This window comes from Diadema setosum, chromosome 11 (assembly GCF_964275005.1).
Source record: "Diadema setosum chromosome 11, eeDiaSeto1, whole genome shotgun sequence".
Lineage (NCBI taxonomy): Eukaryota > Metazoa > Echinodermata > Echinoidea > Diadematoida > Diadematidae > Diadema > Diadema setosum.
The window spans coordinates 36,312,399-36,328,980 of record NC_092695.1 but is presented as its reverse complement, the minus strand read 5'-3'; the positions used below and the strand labels follow the sequence as shown (position 1 = coordinate 36,328,980).

Here is a 16,582-nt window from a genome sequence, read left to right as displayed (position 1 = left end):
CTGTATGACTCATGGGCTGCATAACTCGTGGACTGTATGATTTGCTGGTGTCGAACTCGTGAGGTGCACCCATGATGTCATCAACCCATCAATTTTCCATTGATTGTTTATAAAATGTGAAGAAAACGTCAAAATGTTATAACTTTCATGATCAAGTTTCCATTGTTGTGGAATTTCCCATTTTGTGCTTCAATGGCTTCCATACCATGGGCCGAGTAAGTTGTAAAGAAGTTTGAATGTAGGTCAATGTGGCTGTGTTCAATAACGTGTCGGGTTTCTGTAAATCCCACATCCAAAAGGGATCAACCATACCTCGAAAGTACACCAAAGCTTGACAAACATGCGGATATATGACATTAAAGACTCCAATACAATAATTGACAGTTCTGAGAACATTCCCTAGAAAACCCGAGTGATCATTGTGTACCACAGGCGATCAATAGCACGGCGGTGCGGTCGCCGCGGCTCGATTAGAACAGGGAGGCTTTTGTCTCACCTCCCTGATTAGAAGTTGTAAACGCTCACGACACTGCCAACGCATGTAAAGACAGTTAGACACGCGTAAGATTAAAATCATATCATGATATGACTTGAAGATATCATTAGTTTACTGATAAATGTTAAAGATATGTGATGTATGACCGTCTTTTAAAATGTAACACTGAATAAAACATTGAGGTGAGTGTCTGGCGAGAATGGGTATAGATTGTATTGTTTTAATTGACTTGTGCGCTCCTGATTGTTCATCGCTTGAAGATTTCATTTCCCTTACTATCAAAACTTCTGGAGATGAAGCATGTGCTGAATGATGTAAACCATATTCGAACTAAACATACTAGTAATGTTTATCATTGTTTTGAGGAAAGAATGAATGAAAGAGAAAGAGAAAGAGAGAGAGAGAGAGAGGGATGGAGAAAGGAGAGATATATTAAAGTGTGACTTAGTTTCGACCAAAAAAAAAAAAAGCACATACACACATGACAAGACCACGATTAGCATGTAAACACCTTTATTCATAGGACATAATTCTAAGAATGTCATCGTAGAAAGATCAGTAAAGATATACATTTAACATCTCCGGAAATTCGCCATGATTTCTTTCTTTTTTCACGCCTTTGTACATAATAATCCTAAGGTAATGAATCTATAGAAAATTTTAAATATAGCGTTTTCGGAGTCAATTTCATACTTTTGTCATTCCAATTCGTCAATGTGCATTAAAATTTACACGGAGCATTCACGCAAAAAATATTCGGGCCTTCTTATACACGTTTAGCTGTCATTTTACTCGCATGAGGTTACAATTGAGAATGAACAGCTACTTCTCAAGCAAAATGATTGTCTTTATTATGAAGCCCAACTTATGTTTTTATTCAAAACTAAGTGAAATAGACCCGTACTGACGCCAAGTTAAATAGATGCACGACTGCACTTATTTGGAACATGTTTGCATTTTGACACAAATTTGAATTACCAACATGATTGCGTCGCCGGCTTGAAATGAATTTGATTTTCTGAAATGCATGTTTCTATTATAAAATTGATATGAACTACTGATTGCTGGGATAGTTCATTTGAATGACCGGATTTTGAATTTGATAGTTGATTCATTGCTGCGAGCGTGAAATGCATGAAATTGAGTCCTCGGAATATGAACTTGAATGACAAAAATAAGAACTTCACAGGTAATTTTGTCACACTACATGAATGTAAAATTAATACGTCTTATACACTTTCACGCATAATACAGTGTAATAAAATCTCTCTCATTACATGAATATATACATATACCTTTGTATCGTGTAACTACAAATGTACATAACAAGGGTCGTGAGCAGCCCATTCAATGGAGTCTTATGAAGAATCTATGCACAGAATATTAAATTGGAAATTCAGTGTAAGCTAATTTTACTTTATAGGCTTGGTAGTATATTTCTGTTACAAAAGTGGAATAAAAGCTGGAGAAGAATTTGCATAAAAGTAAACGGAATGAGGAAAGAATGTCGAACAATTATCAACTGCTGTACATATTTATATACATAGCATAATCATGTAAAATAATAAAAGAAAGCGAGTTTTGGTACCAGAGAGGAATATCAAAGTTTCAAAACGCCGTCGGTGGACAATATCACGAGATATAATACGAACTGCAAATACTTTGTGCAATGCAATTATTAAAGTTGTCATAGCTGCAGCATACTAAGTCAAATTTGTATGATAGAAAATAATACAATGATGCAAATGTATTTTCTTTGAATATGCTTTTCATTACGATACCCATCAACATATTATTAATTTGAATTGTGTACTGAAACGTAAATGAACATGTTGTTATATTATGTTCTGATGTGAAAAGAAATAAAATCAATTTTATTTTGATTTTGAAAGGCAATGGAATGGAAAATGAATCATCATGCGTGTATGTGTGCATGCAAAGGCAGCGATTTGGTTTGTTCTGCGCCAGTTAGAGCACATGGCAACACTTATAACAATACTTAGAGTCATGCCTATACACTTTGTAATGACAGAAATATAGATTTTCTAAAATTTTTACAAAGACTTATATCTATTATCATGCATGTGTGCAAATGAGGTGATTTTGTTTTGTTTGTTTTACACCAGTTAGAACAGATAGATACTAACAACAACATTTAGAGTCATCCCCACGCACTTTGTGACGAATGAAAAAAAGATTTGCTTAAGCGCTGCTTTGCAACATTAACTTTACAGAGACTTCTCTTCTATCTTTACACGTCCTACTGACCAGTTCACAGCGAGTAACCCGATATATACAAGTTGACTCATTTCCTTTTTGTTTAAGTATTGCAACTGCTCCTGCTGCTGTTGTTGTTGTTATTGCTTCTTTTTTTTTTTTGGGGGGGGGGGGGGGTAATTTTCTATGTCTCCATCCCCGTAGGTATGCTACTGCTGTTCACTAGTCAACAGAGAAATGAAAATACTGTCTATAGATCTGTGATGAAGTTGCATGCAATAAACAAATACAGAGCAAACGTGCAAGTAAACAACGGGATTCTAAATGTACAACCGTATTTACAAAGAAAACTGCGGTAAATTTCTTAGAATTTCTTTTTCAATGTTTGGACAAAAAGCGTAGATATTGCACCTTTCAAACACACAAATCTCAGAAAGCGATTGACTTGAAGATGTTTTCAATCCAAAGGTAGACGAGAAGTTAGATTGAAAACAAGTAAGCAATTCTAATAGTTTGATGCAATAGTTATGAATCTGAATAAAGAACGTGTTTCCTGGATTCTCCAGACACTGGTCTTCAACTCGATGTGTTTCCATGGAAACTATTACGATCTTCTGCATCACCGGCAAAGCTGCCGGTTACATCGTATCCAGGCGTCGCTTCTCTCCGTCCAAAAGGGAATTTTTCTACAGGTGCAGTAAACACAAAATACAGAGACAAACAAACATAACGAATATATTGCAAGCCATGCAAAGTTTGGGGTGATAATGAGAGTAAAGAAAAAAAGAAAATTGGCAGAACCCGATTTGATACACGAAAACGAATTTCAAAATTAACCAAGGAAGAGAAATCAAGGGGGGGGGGTTCCCCCACTTTTTGTGTGTGTGTACCGTCACCACTTTGGGCCCCCACTTTTTTTTACACCGAAAGTGCGTAAGTGGCACTAGAAAGTAATAAATAGAAACCCTGAAGTGTGAGCGCGGTAAGGCTTTGTGTCTGCGCTGAAGATCTTTTTTTCTTTTTTTTTTTTTTGCTTGTTAGCTCATGAAACTCGGAAGTGCCCCCTCCCCTCTCTCTCTCTCTCTTGAAAACGTGGCGCCGGCGGTGTGGACTTTACGTAAAAGTAAAAGAAGTAGTAATAGGTGGGAGAAGATGCAGCAATATAAATAGTGGTTGATGTGATCAGAATGTTGCTGTTAAAGCAGGAGTGCTGGCATGCATAGTCACTGCGACAGAAATTGCTCTACTAAAAGATGTCTTGTACAACAAAAACAAAATTTTGACCTTTTTTGTCCTTGAAATCGCCCTTTTTCATAGAAGTACTTGGAATGAAAGTACAATCGAAATTAATGCAGAAACATAATTGAAAATAAAGCGGGAAGGGGTAGACACGTATACACTTGTAGCAATGTCTGTGATGTAAAATAGCATGGCATCTTGTATGAGCTTTTTAGGGTAGCCACTTTATTCACATGACTTCCATGACATACAGAGACGACATACATGCAACCAATAGAAATAACAGACAAGGAAAAAGGTTAATGAGACAAGAAAAAAAACCTTTGATGATGATGTTCGTGAAAGTGACGACGAATGAACCTCACCTGGTTTCCAAGTAAGCAGTGCCGCACATCACTACTACTCCTACTACTACTACTACTACTGCTACAACTACTACTACTACTAATAATAATAATATCAACCTAAATAATGGTAATAATAATAACTATAATAAAAGAAATTAGAAAAAAACAATGACAAAAAAATGATAGATAAACTTAGCATAACAGACATCCATTTCAAAGCACAAAACATGGAATTGATGGAAAAGTCTCAGGAAAGGCATATTATTAGCATATTTTACCTATTGATGTGTATTCAAATATGTACGCGTGTCTGTTGTGTCTTGTTAATTCGTAAATGAAAATAACAAGCACACTCTAAGAAACAAAGGTTCAATTTTGCACCTTTACGCGTGACGCACTTGCACCTATAAAGGTGCTCACTGGTCTGAAAGGTGCAAAGTTGCACCCGTGGAGGTGCTCCAATAATTGTGTCACACGTAAAGGTACAAAGTTGAACCTAGGTTTTCTTAGAATTTATCGTTGTACTCCTAATGGTGGTCTCCGACTGCAGAAACTCGTCATTCTTTAATGAGATTATTATTTTGATATCAGTAATTATTTGTGAGTTTACTTTCTCCCTTGCAACAGAAAAAAAGAGAAAAAACGACCAATAAAAAAACTCCAACAATAAACCTATGTATTGATAGACACACTGCTGTTGGCGGGAGTTTGTTGGATGCTTACTCTTCGATAGCGGCGCTTATCGCACTGGACGATTATCACTGTGGCGACGGCACCAAGGAAAAGTCCTCCACCTACGGCGATGAGGAGTACAATCAACCCGAAGAGGATGTATTGTGGCACCAGGGCGTCGCTGATGAAGAAATCAGCATTCGCTTCATCCACCACCGAAGACTACGGAATCATTAAATGTAATAAATAGACCTAAATTAGGGTAGTTATTTCTTATGACGTGGTATATTAGAAGGAAACTTTATATGGTTTACATTTAATAGCAGAGTGACCAGAAGAGTTATTTGCTTCTGAATGTAACCACACAGTGTTTGAAGAAAAAATGAATACACAGTCTGATTTTTAAGAACCTGGATTAAGAATGCCATCGAAAACAGAAGGAAATCGAAATGATGTTAGCCAGGGAGGGCTAAAATATTACGCCTTTGACTTGTTTAACAGACGCAAATACGCAAACATTATTACACAAGCGCATACACAGGCATTATATGTAATAACATAACCCCAAGATATTATACCTACAATTCGGACGCATTACGTGTATTTCCATTTGGTAAATATTACCTCATTCAGCCAAAAAATGGGGAAATAGGCCTCGCTGATTTGCCGCGCATCTCTGTTGAAAGAAAAGATGACAGAATATCGGTCATTTCAAAGAAAACAAAAACCCAACGGCCATTGAATGAGTATAGCGTCCAATAGGACTTGAGCAGGTAAACACAAGTCGTATCAATTATTAGAAGCATGTAATGCTATATCATGTATTAATGCTTCTTTGATTACTGAGTGCATAGTATGCATATTATAATTATATATATATATATATATATATATATATATATATATATATATAACATTTTATATTTTTGGTTGTTACATACGGAATTCATTGCCATGGGATTACATCGCTGTGATCACAGGAAATTTGTACTTGAAGTTATCTATGAGGATGATGCATTAATGAATCGAATCAAATGGAATCAAATTAGATCAAATTAGATCAAGAGCTAATCATTTAACTTAAATTCAAATGAAATCAAAATGCACCAAGCGTAAACCTATCCCTTGACATTGTGTACATATAGCTGTTGGTCTCGAATAAGACGAGCCTAAACACATAAGGTACAGGTTCCATGGCTCGCAAGACTGCAAGGTGATGTAACATTTGGTTAGCTTGTTTCTTCTGAATCATGGCAACAAACAGTACTTAAGTCTGACGAACTATCATTATGGGAGTGCCTATTATCTTTTTTCTTTTTTTATGATGAAAAGTAAAGTGACTGCACGGAATGAATACTTGTAATAGAAACATCGTTAAATATCTCATATGACTCACTAACCTCATTTGAAGATTTGAGTCGACCCTGACATTAATTTGAAGGCGATTGTGCACCTGAAATGCAATCCCAGTTAGCTGCAGAAAGAAAGAGAAAATTATTTAAAGAATCTAAAGACATTCAGACATTTGAATCTCAATCTGGTATCAAAGTCAGTCTTATAGCGTGACTCTAAGAGTTCTATTACAGCAAGGAGTGCGGACATGATGGCTGATTGTACTCTTGCACAATGTGTCCTGACGAATCTGCACAAACATGATATTATTGTTTCGCATTTGCATGACTCGTACTATTGAATAGATATTTCACCTAGACATAGTTTATATAATAATGACGCAGAGTTTCTTTCATTCTAAATTCCAATTCCTATAGTTTATATAATAATGACGCAGAGTTTGTTTCATTCGAAATTCCAATTCCTATTCACGCGAATATAATGTTCGAAGAGAGTTGGGAAGATTTGAACGAGACAGTTCCAGCATTTATTAAAAAAGAAATTGTTCCTATCTGGTAACCATTATCTCCCTTCGGTTTCTTAAGTTTTAGTTCACTGTCATTGGTGTTCGAAGTTATCGAAGGCACTCTTTGTTCCTCATCGTTGTGGATAAACTCAACCCTTCTTAACATCAAACCGAACCTCATTGCAGCAAGTGTTGTTTTTATGGGTATAACAACGAGAACTGGCATTAAATTTGTCACCTTGACTCGATCATCTTTGTCGGTTCCCAGATTGAGCTTTGTAAAGCACTATCGACACAAAAAGCAACAACAAAAACAAATCGAAAGAGATGTACTAATAGATCATCTATAGTTAACGGATTTTTTATTTCTTAATTTAGTTACCATTTCGACGTCAAACGATGTTTCATGCTCGGAACGCACTGGATTCATTCCGTGAACAGCCTCGAAGAGAGACGGATCGCCGTAAAGAAAATGCGGCGAAGAGAAATATATTGGTGCGTTGCCAGCTATGTAATGATAAAGACACAGTGGGCATGATGACTGAAATATTACGGATAAGAATACACCATAACATCTGCAACCCTTTGAAATCATTTATTTTATATCATTTCTATGGAAGCGCCTTTGGTCCACTCATAGTCAATGATAATAACAGATTATGAACATTTTTTTTTTTGAAATTCCTTTCCGATTTTAAGAGTGTATCGCATTTTCGATAATTTCGATAAGTCGAGCAGTATGTAAACTACATGGTCTTGAAAAGAACAGAATAGGTATATTTTTTTAACAAACCAAGTGTGGTGTGTTGTAATCATTTTGAGTTGATCCGAAGCGAAAAACATCAGAACACAAGTATCTCGTTATTACAAGTACTGAGAACAAAACAAAATGTTACTGCAAGACTGGGAAGAAATCTTATATCCAACGTCGTATATGATATTGTGTGAAGTATAAGCAATCAGTAAAAGGCACGCATTTAACAGAAAAAGACAAGTATCAATAGTTTTTCGATTAAAAAAAAGAAGATCTTACGTTGACAATTGGAGACGTTTAGCAACCCATTGGGGACACATGGCAAGTTGCCAGGAGGCGTGCAGAATCCGAGATTGTCCGGATAGTACGAAACGTTGGCGTAGAGAAGATCCGGAACCGAGAAATGAGAAACCGGGATGCCTCGTATACTGCCGGAGTAGTCGTAGGATAGGAAGCCCGATCTACCATGAATAAAAAAATGAAAAAAAAAATCATTGTGATTTTACCCCTTAAAGCAGATGATTGAAATATCATGGACACTAATGTCTTGATCCCACACTTTATACAGGCATCAAATAATGACTGGATGACAATTTCAATTTATGTAAAATGCGTGTAAAATTAATATGAAAACATTATGAAATGTTATTAAGTTGTTGTTGTTTTTTTCTTCATGCAGAGGTGCACCCTTTCCGATTGGTCACGCTGGCATCAGATCATCTAAATCAGAAAAATAATCTTTACATCGTCGATGATGATCGGACCAGTTTTTCACACTGTATTACGATTTCTGTTACATAGATATACGTATTCAACCTCAATATAAAGAAAGATGATAAGAGTCAAAGTTCAAATCAAAGTTGTTCTTGAGAGAGACAAAGAGTGCAGAGGAAGAAAAGACTGTACCTGCAGAGATCGTCGACGTACACGTAAAGTTGATCATCGGGAGTTAAGAAAGGTCGGAAGGCCGTTCCATCTGGTTTGGGTATGAATGATAAAAGTATTTGCAGGTAATATTTCAATAGAGGTCTAGGGTCTGTGTAACGATTTGACGTGTGCCCAATTATGCCTGATTCGTCTAATTCTTTCATAGTAAGATAAACTGTGAAATTCAGAGTTGCCATTTGATAAGGACAAAATGTTAATTTCTGCAGTGATATTACATACTCTACGATCTTGGTGACACCATGGATAATGTGCTCGAGATGTAACGTATTGTCATAACTTGGTAGTTTGTTTGTTTTTGGCTTCCCACGCTTTTGATCATAAATACTCATTTAAAACATTTAGAAACTCTTCTATTTTTGTCTCAGTTTTGCTCTTATTTATGCGCATTGAGCATCTCCACGGAATGGATTTGGCGCAATAGTCCTATAAGTTATTTATCAATGTTTTTCTCATATTGTATTAAGTAGTCTGTTATGGCTTACCCGTTCCGTTGATCATATTAGCTTCGTCAGAGGACCACCATTCGAGAGAGGTTTTGCCATCCCATACCTCCACCTCGCCTAGGAGGTTGATGTCCCCCTTTCCTGTGTTGACTGTCCACGTTCCTTCCAGTGTGTCGTTGGACTGGTGCAAGAACAAATCCGACATCAAAAAATAACAAAAACTCTACTGTATCTTCTAAATTCTGACATTTTACTGTGTCTTCTGCGACTATCTTTATTTTTCCCTCCTAAAATAATGACAGGTAGGCAACAAAATATCAACGCCTGACTTGAAAGTTGCGTCGAAGATCAAATTACTGGAACACACCGACAAAACCTTCTTAAATCGCAGCGCGATGTCTCAAGTGTAAGAATGTACTCAATATGACCGACAATGTTGATCGAGTTAACTCTCGTCATCCGACAGATGGATATGCGTAATGTGGCATAAAATAGGGACTATTTTATGTTTCACGCCGACTAGAAATGATTAATCAATTAATATAATTTTACATGACATTATGTCAAAATATTTTTTTCTATTTGAATCTTAGCTCAAAACTCAGCAGCAATTTTAGCAAAATATTGATACATACCGTTCTATCAGAAAACAAAAACCATACATACTTTTGATTAGTTTGTTTTGTTATCTCTTGTGAAAAAGTGCATTACGAATGTCTAGCCTCTATTCTTTTGTATCAAAAACTTACGCCCATGAAAATGCCGAACTTGGTGCTGATATTGGAAGGAGCCAGAAAGGGTTCCAGGAACTTGAGGTAGGCGTCCTCGTAACCCCAGATCATCCCGCCCACGGGGATCTCGATGACGGTGGACGCACCGGACAGCGTATTGAGCACGAACTCGATCGCCTCGAGGGTGGGGTCATTCTGGGCCAGGTTCGCTAAGGTCTGACAGCGACACCAAAAATAACGACGTATAAAACGTGTGCATTAGTGCAGTGCTCGAGTTCGGAAAACACTTAATTACACTATACAGTGCACTCCCGTTATAACGAACACGGTTACAACGAAATTTTCGTTACAACGAAATCAAATTCAGGTCCCAAAATTATCATCTATATATCTTTCAATGCTGTAGAGAAAACTGAAAAGAAAAAAATGCAAAAGAAGTTTATAAAAGAAAAGAGAAAGAAGAAGACGAACAAGAGAAGAATAAGGACTATAGGTGAAGAAAAAACTGACATTATTTAGTACACAAGTATACAAGCATATCTATCATCAAGTTCATAACGAATTGAAAATATGAGAACTATGGTATAATGATTTATGGTAGTCATATTACATAGAGTAAAACGAAGTAATCACATTAAATAGAGTAAAACGAAAGAATGATAATGATTTGATGTGCTTGTCTTTTGTTTTCATTTAAAATTTGAAAGTATTGACCGTCATAATTATAATAATTATGTCTTATAAACTCAGGCATATTATATTTCACTAATTCAGAGACGATAATACAAACGCACTAGCACGGAAACTTACAATGGCAGGTAGATTGACGGTAGTGAAAAGATCCGTATCTGGTCCCACGGATAGATCTTCCCTGAAGACATACATGGTCTTTGGGTTGAAGGATACCGTGTCATTTTCATTCCACTCGATGTTCTCCTTGGCCCGGAATTCCCTTCACACATTTGAAATGACGTCATACGAAAAGTGCTTACACATAGAATTCATTTCTCCTTAAAGATAAGAGGCTTAAGGCGTGACAGGTAATACATACCGTAGAAATAGAAATGTAAAGCAATGTAGTAAAGCAATGTCCATTCCTTCAAATTGTGCTAATGGATAGCACATATTTTAACCTGTTTTTATTTGCTGTTGTTGTTTTTTCTTTGCACATTATTTTTTTTTTTTTTTTTGCATTCGATTGTTGAATAGCCTATACCAACAAGTAGTTGAGTGAAGACTTTTTCTCGTTTCTGTTACTTTTAGAAAAATACTTTTTTAGAATCAATTCATGGATTCGCTATCTGGAAGGCAGCTGAATTACTTCTTCCTATCCGTCAGCAACCGTGAAATTGCTTGCAGTCACAGTTAGTATCGGTAACGTATATACAATCAATCCAGACGTTCAGATCTCGAGGTTATAGAAGTATGTCTAACGTACTGGTAGGTATAGGGACCTTTCTCCTCCATGAAAGGCACACCACCGTTTAAGAACTCTTCCGGGTTGGTCAGGTCCCAAAACCAGAACTGCATAAAGACAGGCGTTGGTGGCGTCAGCCATGATTCGTAGGCCGTGGTACCATTTTCTATGACAACATCCTGAGTAGGCAATCAAGGAGAAAAAAGAAGAAGATAATAACAATACTGCAAAAGAAAGAGAAAAAAAAAAGATCTTTCTGAATTTGCCATCACTTATACACATAACACACACGCATATATATATATATATATATATATATATATATATGGATGGGTGTGTGGGGTGTATTTGTATGTTTACTGCAAAGGAAAATGAAAAAGGAAAAAGATAATTATGTTGATTCTCACAGGTATAGTGTGGACTACACAAGAAATACAGTTGTCAAGTATAGCTTTTCCAGTTCCATCCTTGCTTCTTTAAAATCAGCATAATAGGTGTCTACATTAAATCGAGAAATTGTATTACCAGCATCACGGTTACTTGATAAAGAAAGATATTCGTCACAGCAATGATAACTCCTAATCCCTGCAACTAACGAATTAACAAATATGTTGATGGTCTCCTTGAAGTTGATTGGTTGTTGCTACGGTAATCGTTGATACAGAACTTTACTGCTTACCTATATGATTCTGGGCAATAGGGTCAAGACACTAAAAAGGTACCAAGTTTATCAAAGGTAAGGCCTGACTGTAAGATCGATAGGTAAGTATTACTCTTCATTTATGTTGTATGCAGAAATGAGTTTCTATCCCCTTCATTCTATAACTGACTGCTTGTAAGAGATATTTCTGATGGAAGTTCAGAGTTTACGCTTACTGAGATATCTAACAGGAAAGCAATCCATACGCTTATACTAATAGTACAAAAGTGGCCGCTCGTGTTTGTCGAATCTAATATTTTTAGAAACACTTCAGCCTCTATTTGCCAATGACCGACTTTCTTTATCCAACAAGTCCTATCACATAAAATTGATACTTGGTGGGTCTCGGTTATGACAGTAATAATTATATAGGAGTAAAGTTTCTTGTTTTGGGGCGGTGATGTTTGATTTTGTGATACGAATGGAATGAGTGGAGGTCTTAACCTTTAACCTATTGATGGAAGGAGTCTTCATGATAGCAATATTTGAAATTGCTTATCACTTCGTTGGTATTGTTTAAAATCATATTCTTGCAAATTAGAATACGGTATAAAGTGACGCTCCGGAAAATAGACACCTATACGGGCTCACACCCGTGCATGCAATGGATGAGTTCTCCATATCTTATCGAGGACACAAAGCATAGATATCAAAATAGAGAACAAATGAGTAAAAGTCATAAAGAATCGAAATCCCCTGTTCGATAACAACTGAATAGATGTTATCACTGAAGGTGAATTCCTGATTTGATTCTCAAACAGCGCGCATGATGATGATGACGATGATGAAACATCATTTATATAGCGCCATTTATCTGTTGAAACATTCAAAGGCGCCCAGCTCCCACAAAGTGTCACACATCATCCACAAAGTTGCTGGAAAAGATAAGTCTTCTGTTCAGACTTGAAGGTATTGAGGCTGTTGCAATTCCGAAGATGGACTGCATGGTAGAGAGTTCCACAGACGTGGTGCAACAGAAGAGAAGGCTCTATCCCCATACATTTTTAGGCGGGTATTGGGAACATGGAGAGTCAGGCCAGTACAATAGTCCTGGTCGTCGCTGTCGTTCACTGATAAGTGCATGCAATCTCTTATCAAACATCCCCACAAAACAACAACAACAACATCGCAAAACAGGAGGAATTATGGTGAAGCTCGCAAGACAATAAGCAAAATTTGAACTAAACAAACAAACAAACAAGCAAACAAGACGCTCCAAGCAAATTTCGGGATTGCAGTGAACATACATCAACAGTCATCCATGAAAGGGAAGATATGCTTGGATAAACTGATGTAACTTGATCGGTGAAAAGTGAAACAAACTTTATCACTGTTTACTTTTGATAGACCTATGACTTCATAATTAATATTTGGGTCTTCCTCTTCTTCTTCTCGTGTGGCACCACGTGCCTGGTTATCGGTAGGTGACTATTGATAGTAAACCAGGGGTGGACTACGACGGGTGGGCACTCCAGCTTCTTTTCTTTGTCATTTTTTGATATACCACTTCAACGGGTTTCTTTTGTTTGTTTTCAATTATTTCTATCTGACAAGATGGCTGGATAGCCCATAATCAGCTACTCGAGCTGGTCTTCCATTGGGGTCCAGTTTTGAGTACTGGGGGTGGATCACTCCAAAGAGTTTGTACCATACTCTTTGCGATGATTAACTGATGCAGGATTTGACTGTATGACGACACGTAACTTTGCTCAGCTAAATTCACTGGGATTAAAACCTGAGCCGCGGTGTGATTGCAAAACAGACATGGTACCATAGAAATATTAAGTATATATCTCTATGCATGGTACCGACTGACCCATCTCGCCGCCAATACAGAGCGTATTAAAAAAAAAAGTAATCCAACTTTGAAGGACTACCATTTCTTAATTGTCAGCTATGAAGAGCACAATATTAGTTGTGAGGAAAGGGGAACTCTTCCTCTTTCTATTGATACCTAATTATGTTGACAATTTCCATGCATGACTGAACACATGAACTTTAAAACAGCTATGACAAATTGCACTTTTTCCAAGTTTCCGTGTTATTTTGAAGGAACAATGCATGTCTCACTGCATGGATAAGATCTGTCAATGAAAGTTTCCAAAATAGGCCAGCCTGTACGCGAATGCAGGTTTGTGTTTCAGATTAGTGTTTAGGGTTTGTGTTTAGGTTTTCTCCTGAGAATGGTCGTAACCTTCAACACGGCCTTTTATCCGATAACTTGGTCGCCTCCACAGAAGCCAATCTACACAGTCCATTTTTCTCTGTTCATAATATTCAGCACATAGCTCCCAGTGACAAACCATGTCATGAATATGAAGAGAGTAAAATGGAAAATGGTTTCGTCTTAATGGGAAGGACCAAATATCGACAACGTGGCCATGTTGAAGGTTATGAACAATAAAGCGTTAGAAGATACCCTAAAACACGAATCTGCAGTTGTGCAGGCTGGCCTGATTATTTGACCACTTTCATTGACAGATCTCATCCATGCAGTGAGATATGCATTGTTCCTTCGCAATAACGCGCAAACTTGGAAAAAGTGCAATATGTCATTGTTGTCTTTAAAGTTTATGTCATGCATGACGTTTGTCAACACAATTAGGTATCAATGTAAAGAGAAAGAGTTCCTCTTTCCTCACAACTAACAGCCTTCCAAAGCTGGATTACCTTTTTTTTATATACGCGCTGTATTACCCCCTTCAGAGTTGAAGAGATACACCCATATTAGTTTATCTTGCTTCATACGAACCTTCTATTTTCCCTGACAGTAGAAACTGATTGCACAAACATTCAACAACAACAAAACTTAGACATACTATTAATATTACAATACTGGTCGAGAGGTCTTCTGAATCAATTGATTGAAAAGCTTGTAAAAATTATGAAGTAAATCTTTCTTAACTTTGCAGAAACAATATTGCAGATGACAATTAACTTACTCATCAAAAACGTTTTCGAATGATTTCCTGTCTTGCAAACATCCAATTACATTATTCGTAGATAGAGGAAACTTTACTTTGTCCATGTGCATTTTGGCTAGTTTATGGTTTGTAGTTTCCTGTGCTGTAACGTGTATAAGCTATTGCTTAGAATATAACCATAAATATATTATTGTTATTGTTATCATCATTATTAACGTCATTAGCATCACCACTGTTATTATCATTGTAAGAAGAAGAAGAGTGAGCTTCAAGTACACCACTACAGCATTTTTAATTCGAACATTTTTTTATTATTACTAATAAGACATCATCGCACACACTGACGAAAGCGAAAAATTGGTAACTAAAGTCCTTCCTGGAACTAAAAAAAGAAGAAAAAATGGTTACTCGAAACTCATTCTTTTTCTGACAATGATAATAATATCCAGTCTATAACACGTGTGAAATTTTAAGATGAACACCTCCCCCGTTATACATACAAAGGGAACTACATGTGTGCATGTATGTATGTATGGGTGTTATGTATGTAAACATAAATGATAGTACAATGCCAGGCCAGAGTACGATCGTCCTACTGCCTACCGCAATGACGAATCCTCTGACGATTTCTTCGCCGACCGGGATGAGCACACAGCCCAAGATGAGGAGCACGGCACCCACAGTGCCTGTCACCAGCACCTTGGTCATCGTAGGCTTGCACATGATGGAGGTCGTAGCGCTCGCAGATCGGAGACAAACGGAGATCGATAGCTGTATCTGTTTATATGGACTGCGCAATAGAGAATTTATACCATGAAGCAGGATGATAAATCCTATTGGACATGTTAATCATACAGTGCTGAAGAATTCCTGCTTCAAATTGACTTTGATAGTACAATGTGGAACAAACTGTAGAATGCCTTTCATCAAATCAGATGTAAATGTTAATCCGTTTAGGCCGAGCTGATTTAAACACAATATGCTGCAACACACATTTCTCGTAGACACCTGCCAGAGTATATACTCGAGACTACTGATAATCTTCAACGGGTTAATGAGACGGTAATAAAATGTTAAAGATTCACAGAGTTTCATGAGACTGTATACATCGTACACAATCACTAATTATGCAAATAAAATTGGGTGATGATGATATTGCCTTACAACACAACGCTCCTAGACCAATTTGCTAATTTGAGATACGGCAAATTTATTTTAAAAAAAAAAAGAGAAAAAAAAATCATCTTTTTGATCAGTAGTTTCCCCCGGGAAGTAGTTTAGTGAGGATTTGCGTGTGGGTCGATGACAGCGTTCAAAGGCCTGTGATATACATTGATCTCTTTGGTTAGCAGCCTTTGAACGAAGTCACTTCTTGATGGAAAGCATGTGAACCAGAGAAAATAATCATGTAAATGTTCTTTTTCATCAATAAGATTTAAGTGTTCTTGGATTTTGCTTTTCTCGAAGTCATCTTTTAAGAAAAGTAAAATCAAACATAGAATAGAATGGAAGACATTCAGACATTCTGTGAAATATAATTCCGTGACGATTTCTGCTGATTTTTATGAATAAAACAATATTCACGTATTCAATAATTTAACAACAATTGTTTGATCCAAATACATGTATGCCAATAATGTTGTTAATCATTTTATTTCTTTATTTTTCACAGACCAGTTTTTCATTTTTCTTTATCTCGTCTTCGTAAGGTCATCAAGAGTAAAGTAAGTTGAAATATGCGGGTACCCTTTACGGGCAAATAGATGCAGAAGCTTACAACACCAAGACAGGTGTTCATGCACACCACAATACCATACATTTTCTTGGGGTATTGGA

General features: G+C 36.8%; 1 protein-coding gene across 1 annotated transcript; it reads right to left on the bottom strand.

Annotated features, from left to right (window-relative positions):
• Positions 1–3,293: 3,293 nt before the first annotated feature.
• Positions 3,294–15,469, bottom strand: LOC140234871 (lysosome membrane protein 2-like). The gene is made up of 12 exons (XM_072314919.1): positions 15,350–15,469; positions 11,144–11,301; positions 10,516–10,657; positions 9,724–9,921; positions 9,014–9,155; positions 8,490–8,559; positions 7,863–8,044; positions 7,212–7,336; positions 6,372–6,445; positions 5,596–5,647; positions 5,023–5,193; positions 3,294–3,399 (listed from the first exon to the last, which is right to left on the bottom strand). Exons 1-12 carry the CDS (start codon positions 15,467–15,469, stop codon positions 3,352–3,354), a joined length of 1,482 nt encoding a protein of 493 aa, XP_072171020.1. The 3' UTR covers positions 3,294–3,351.
• Positions 15,470–16,582: the final 1,113 nt, after the last annotated feature.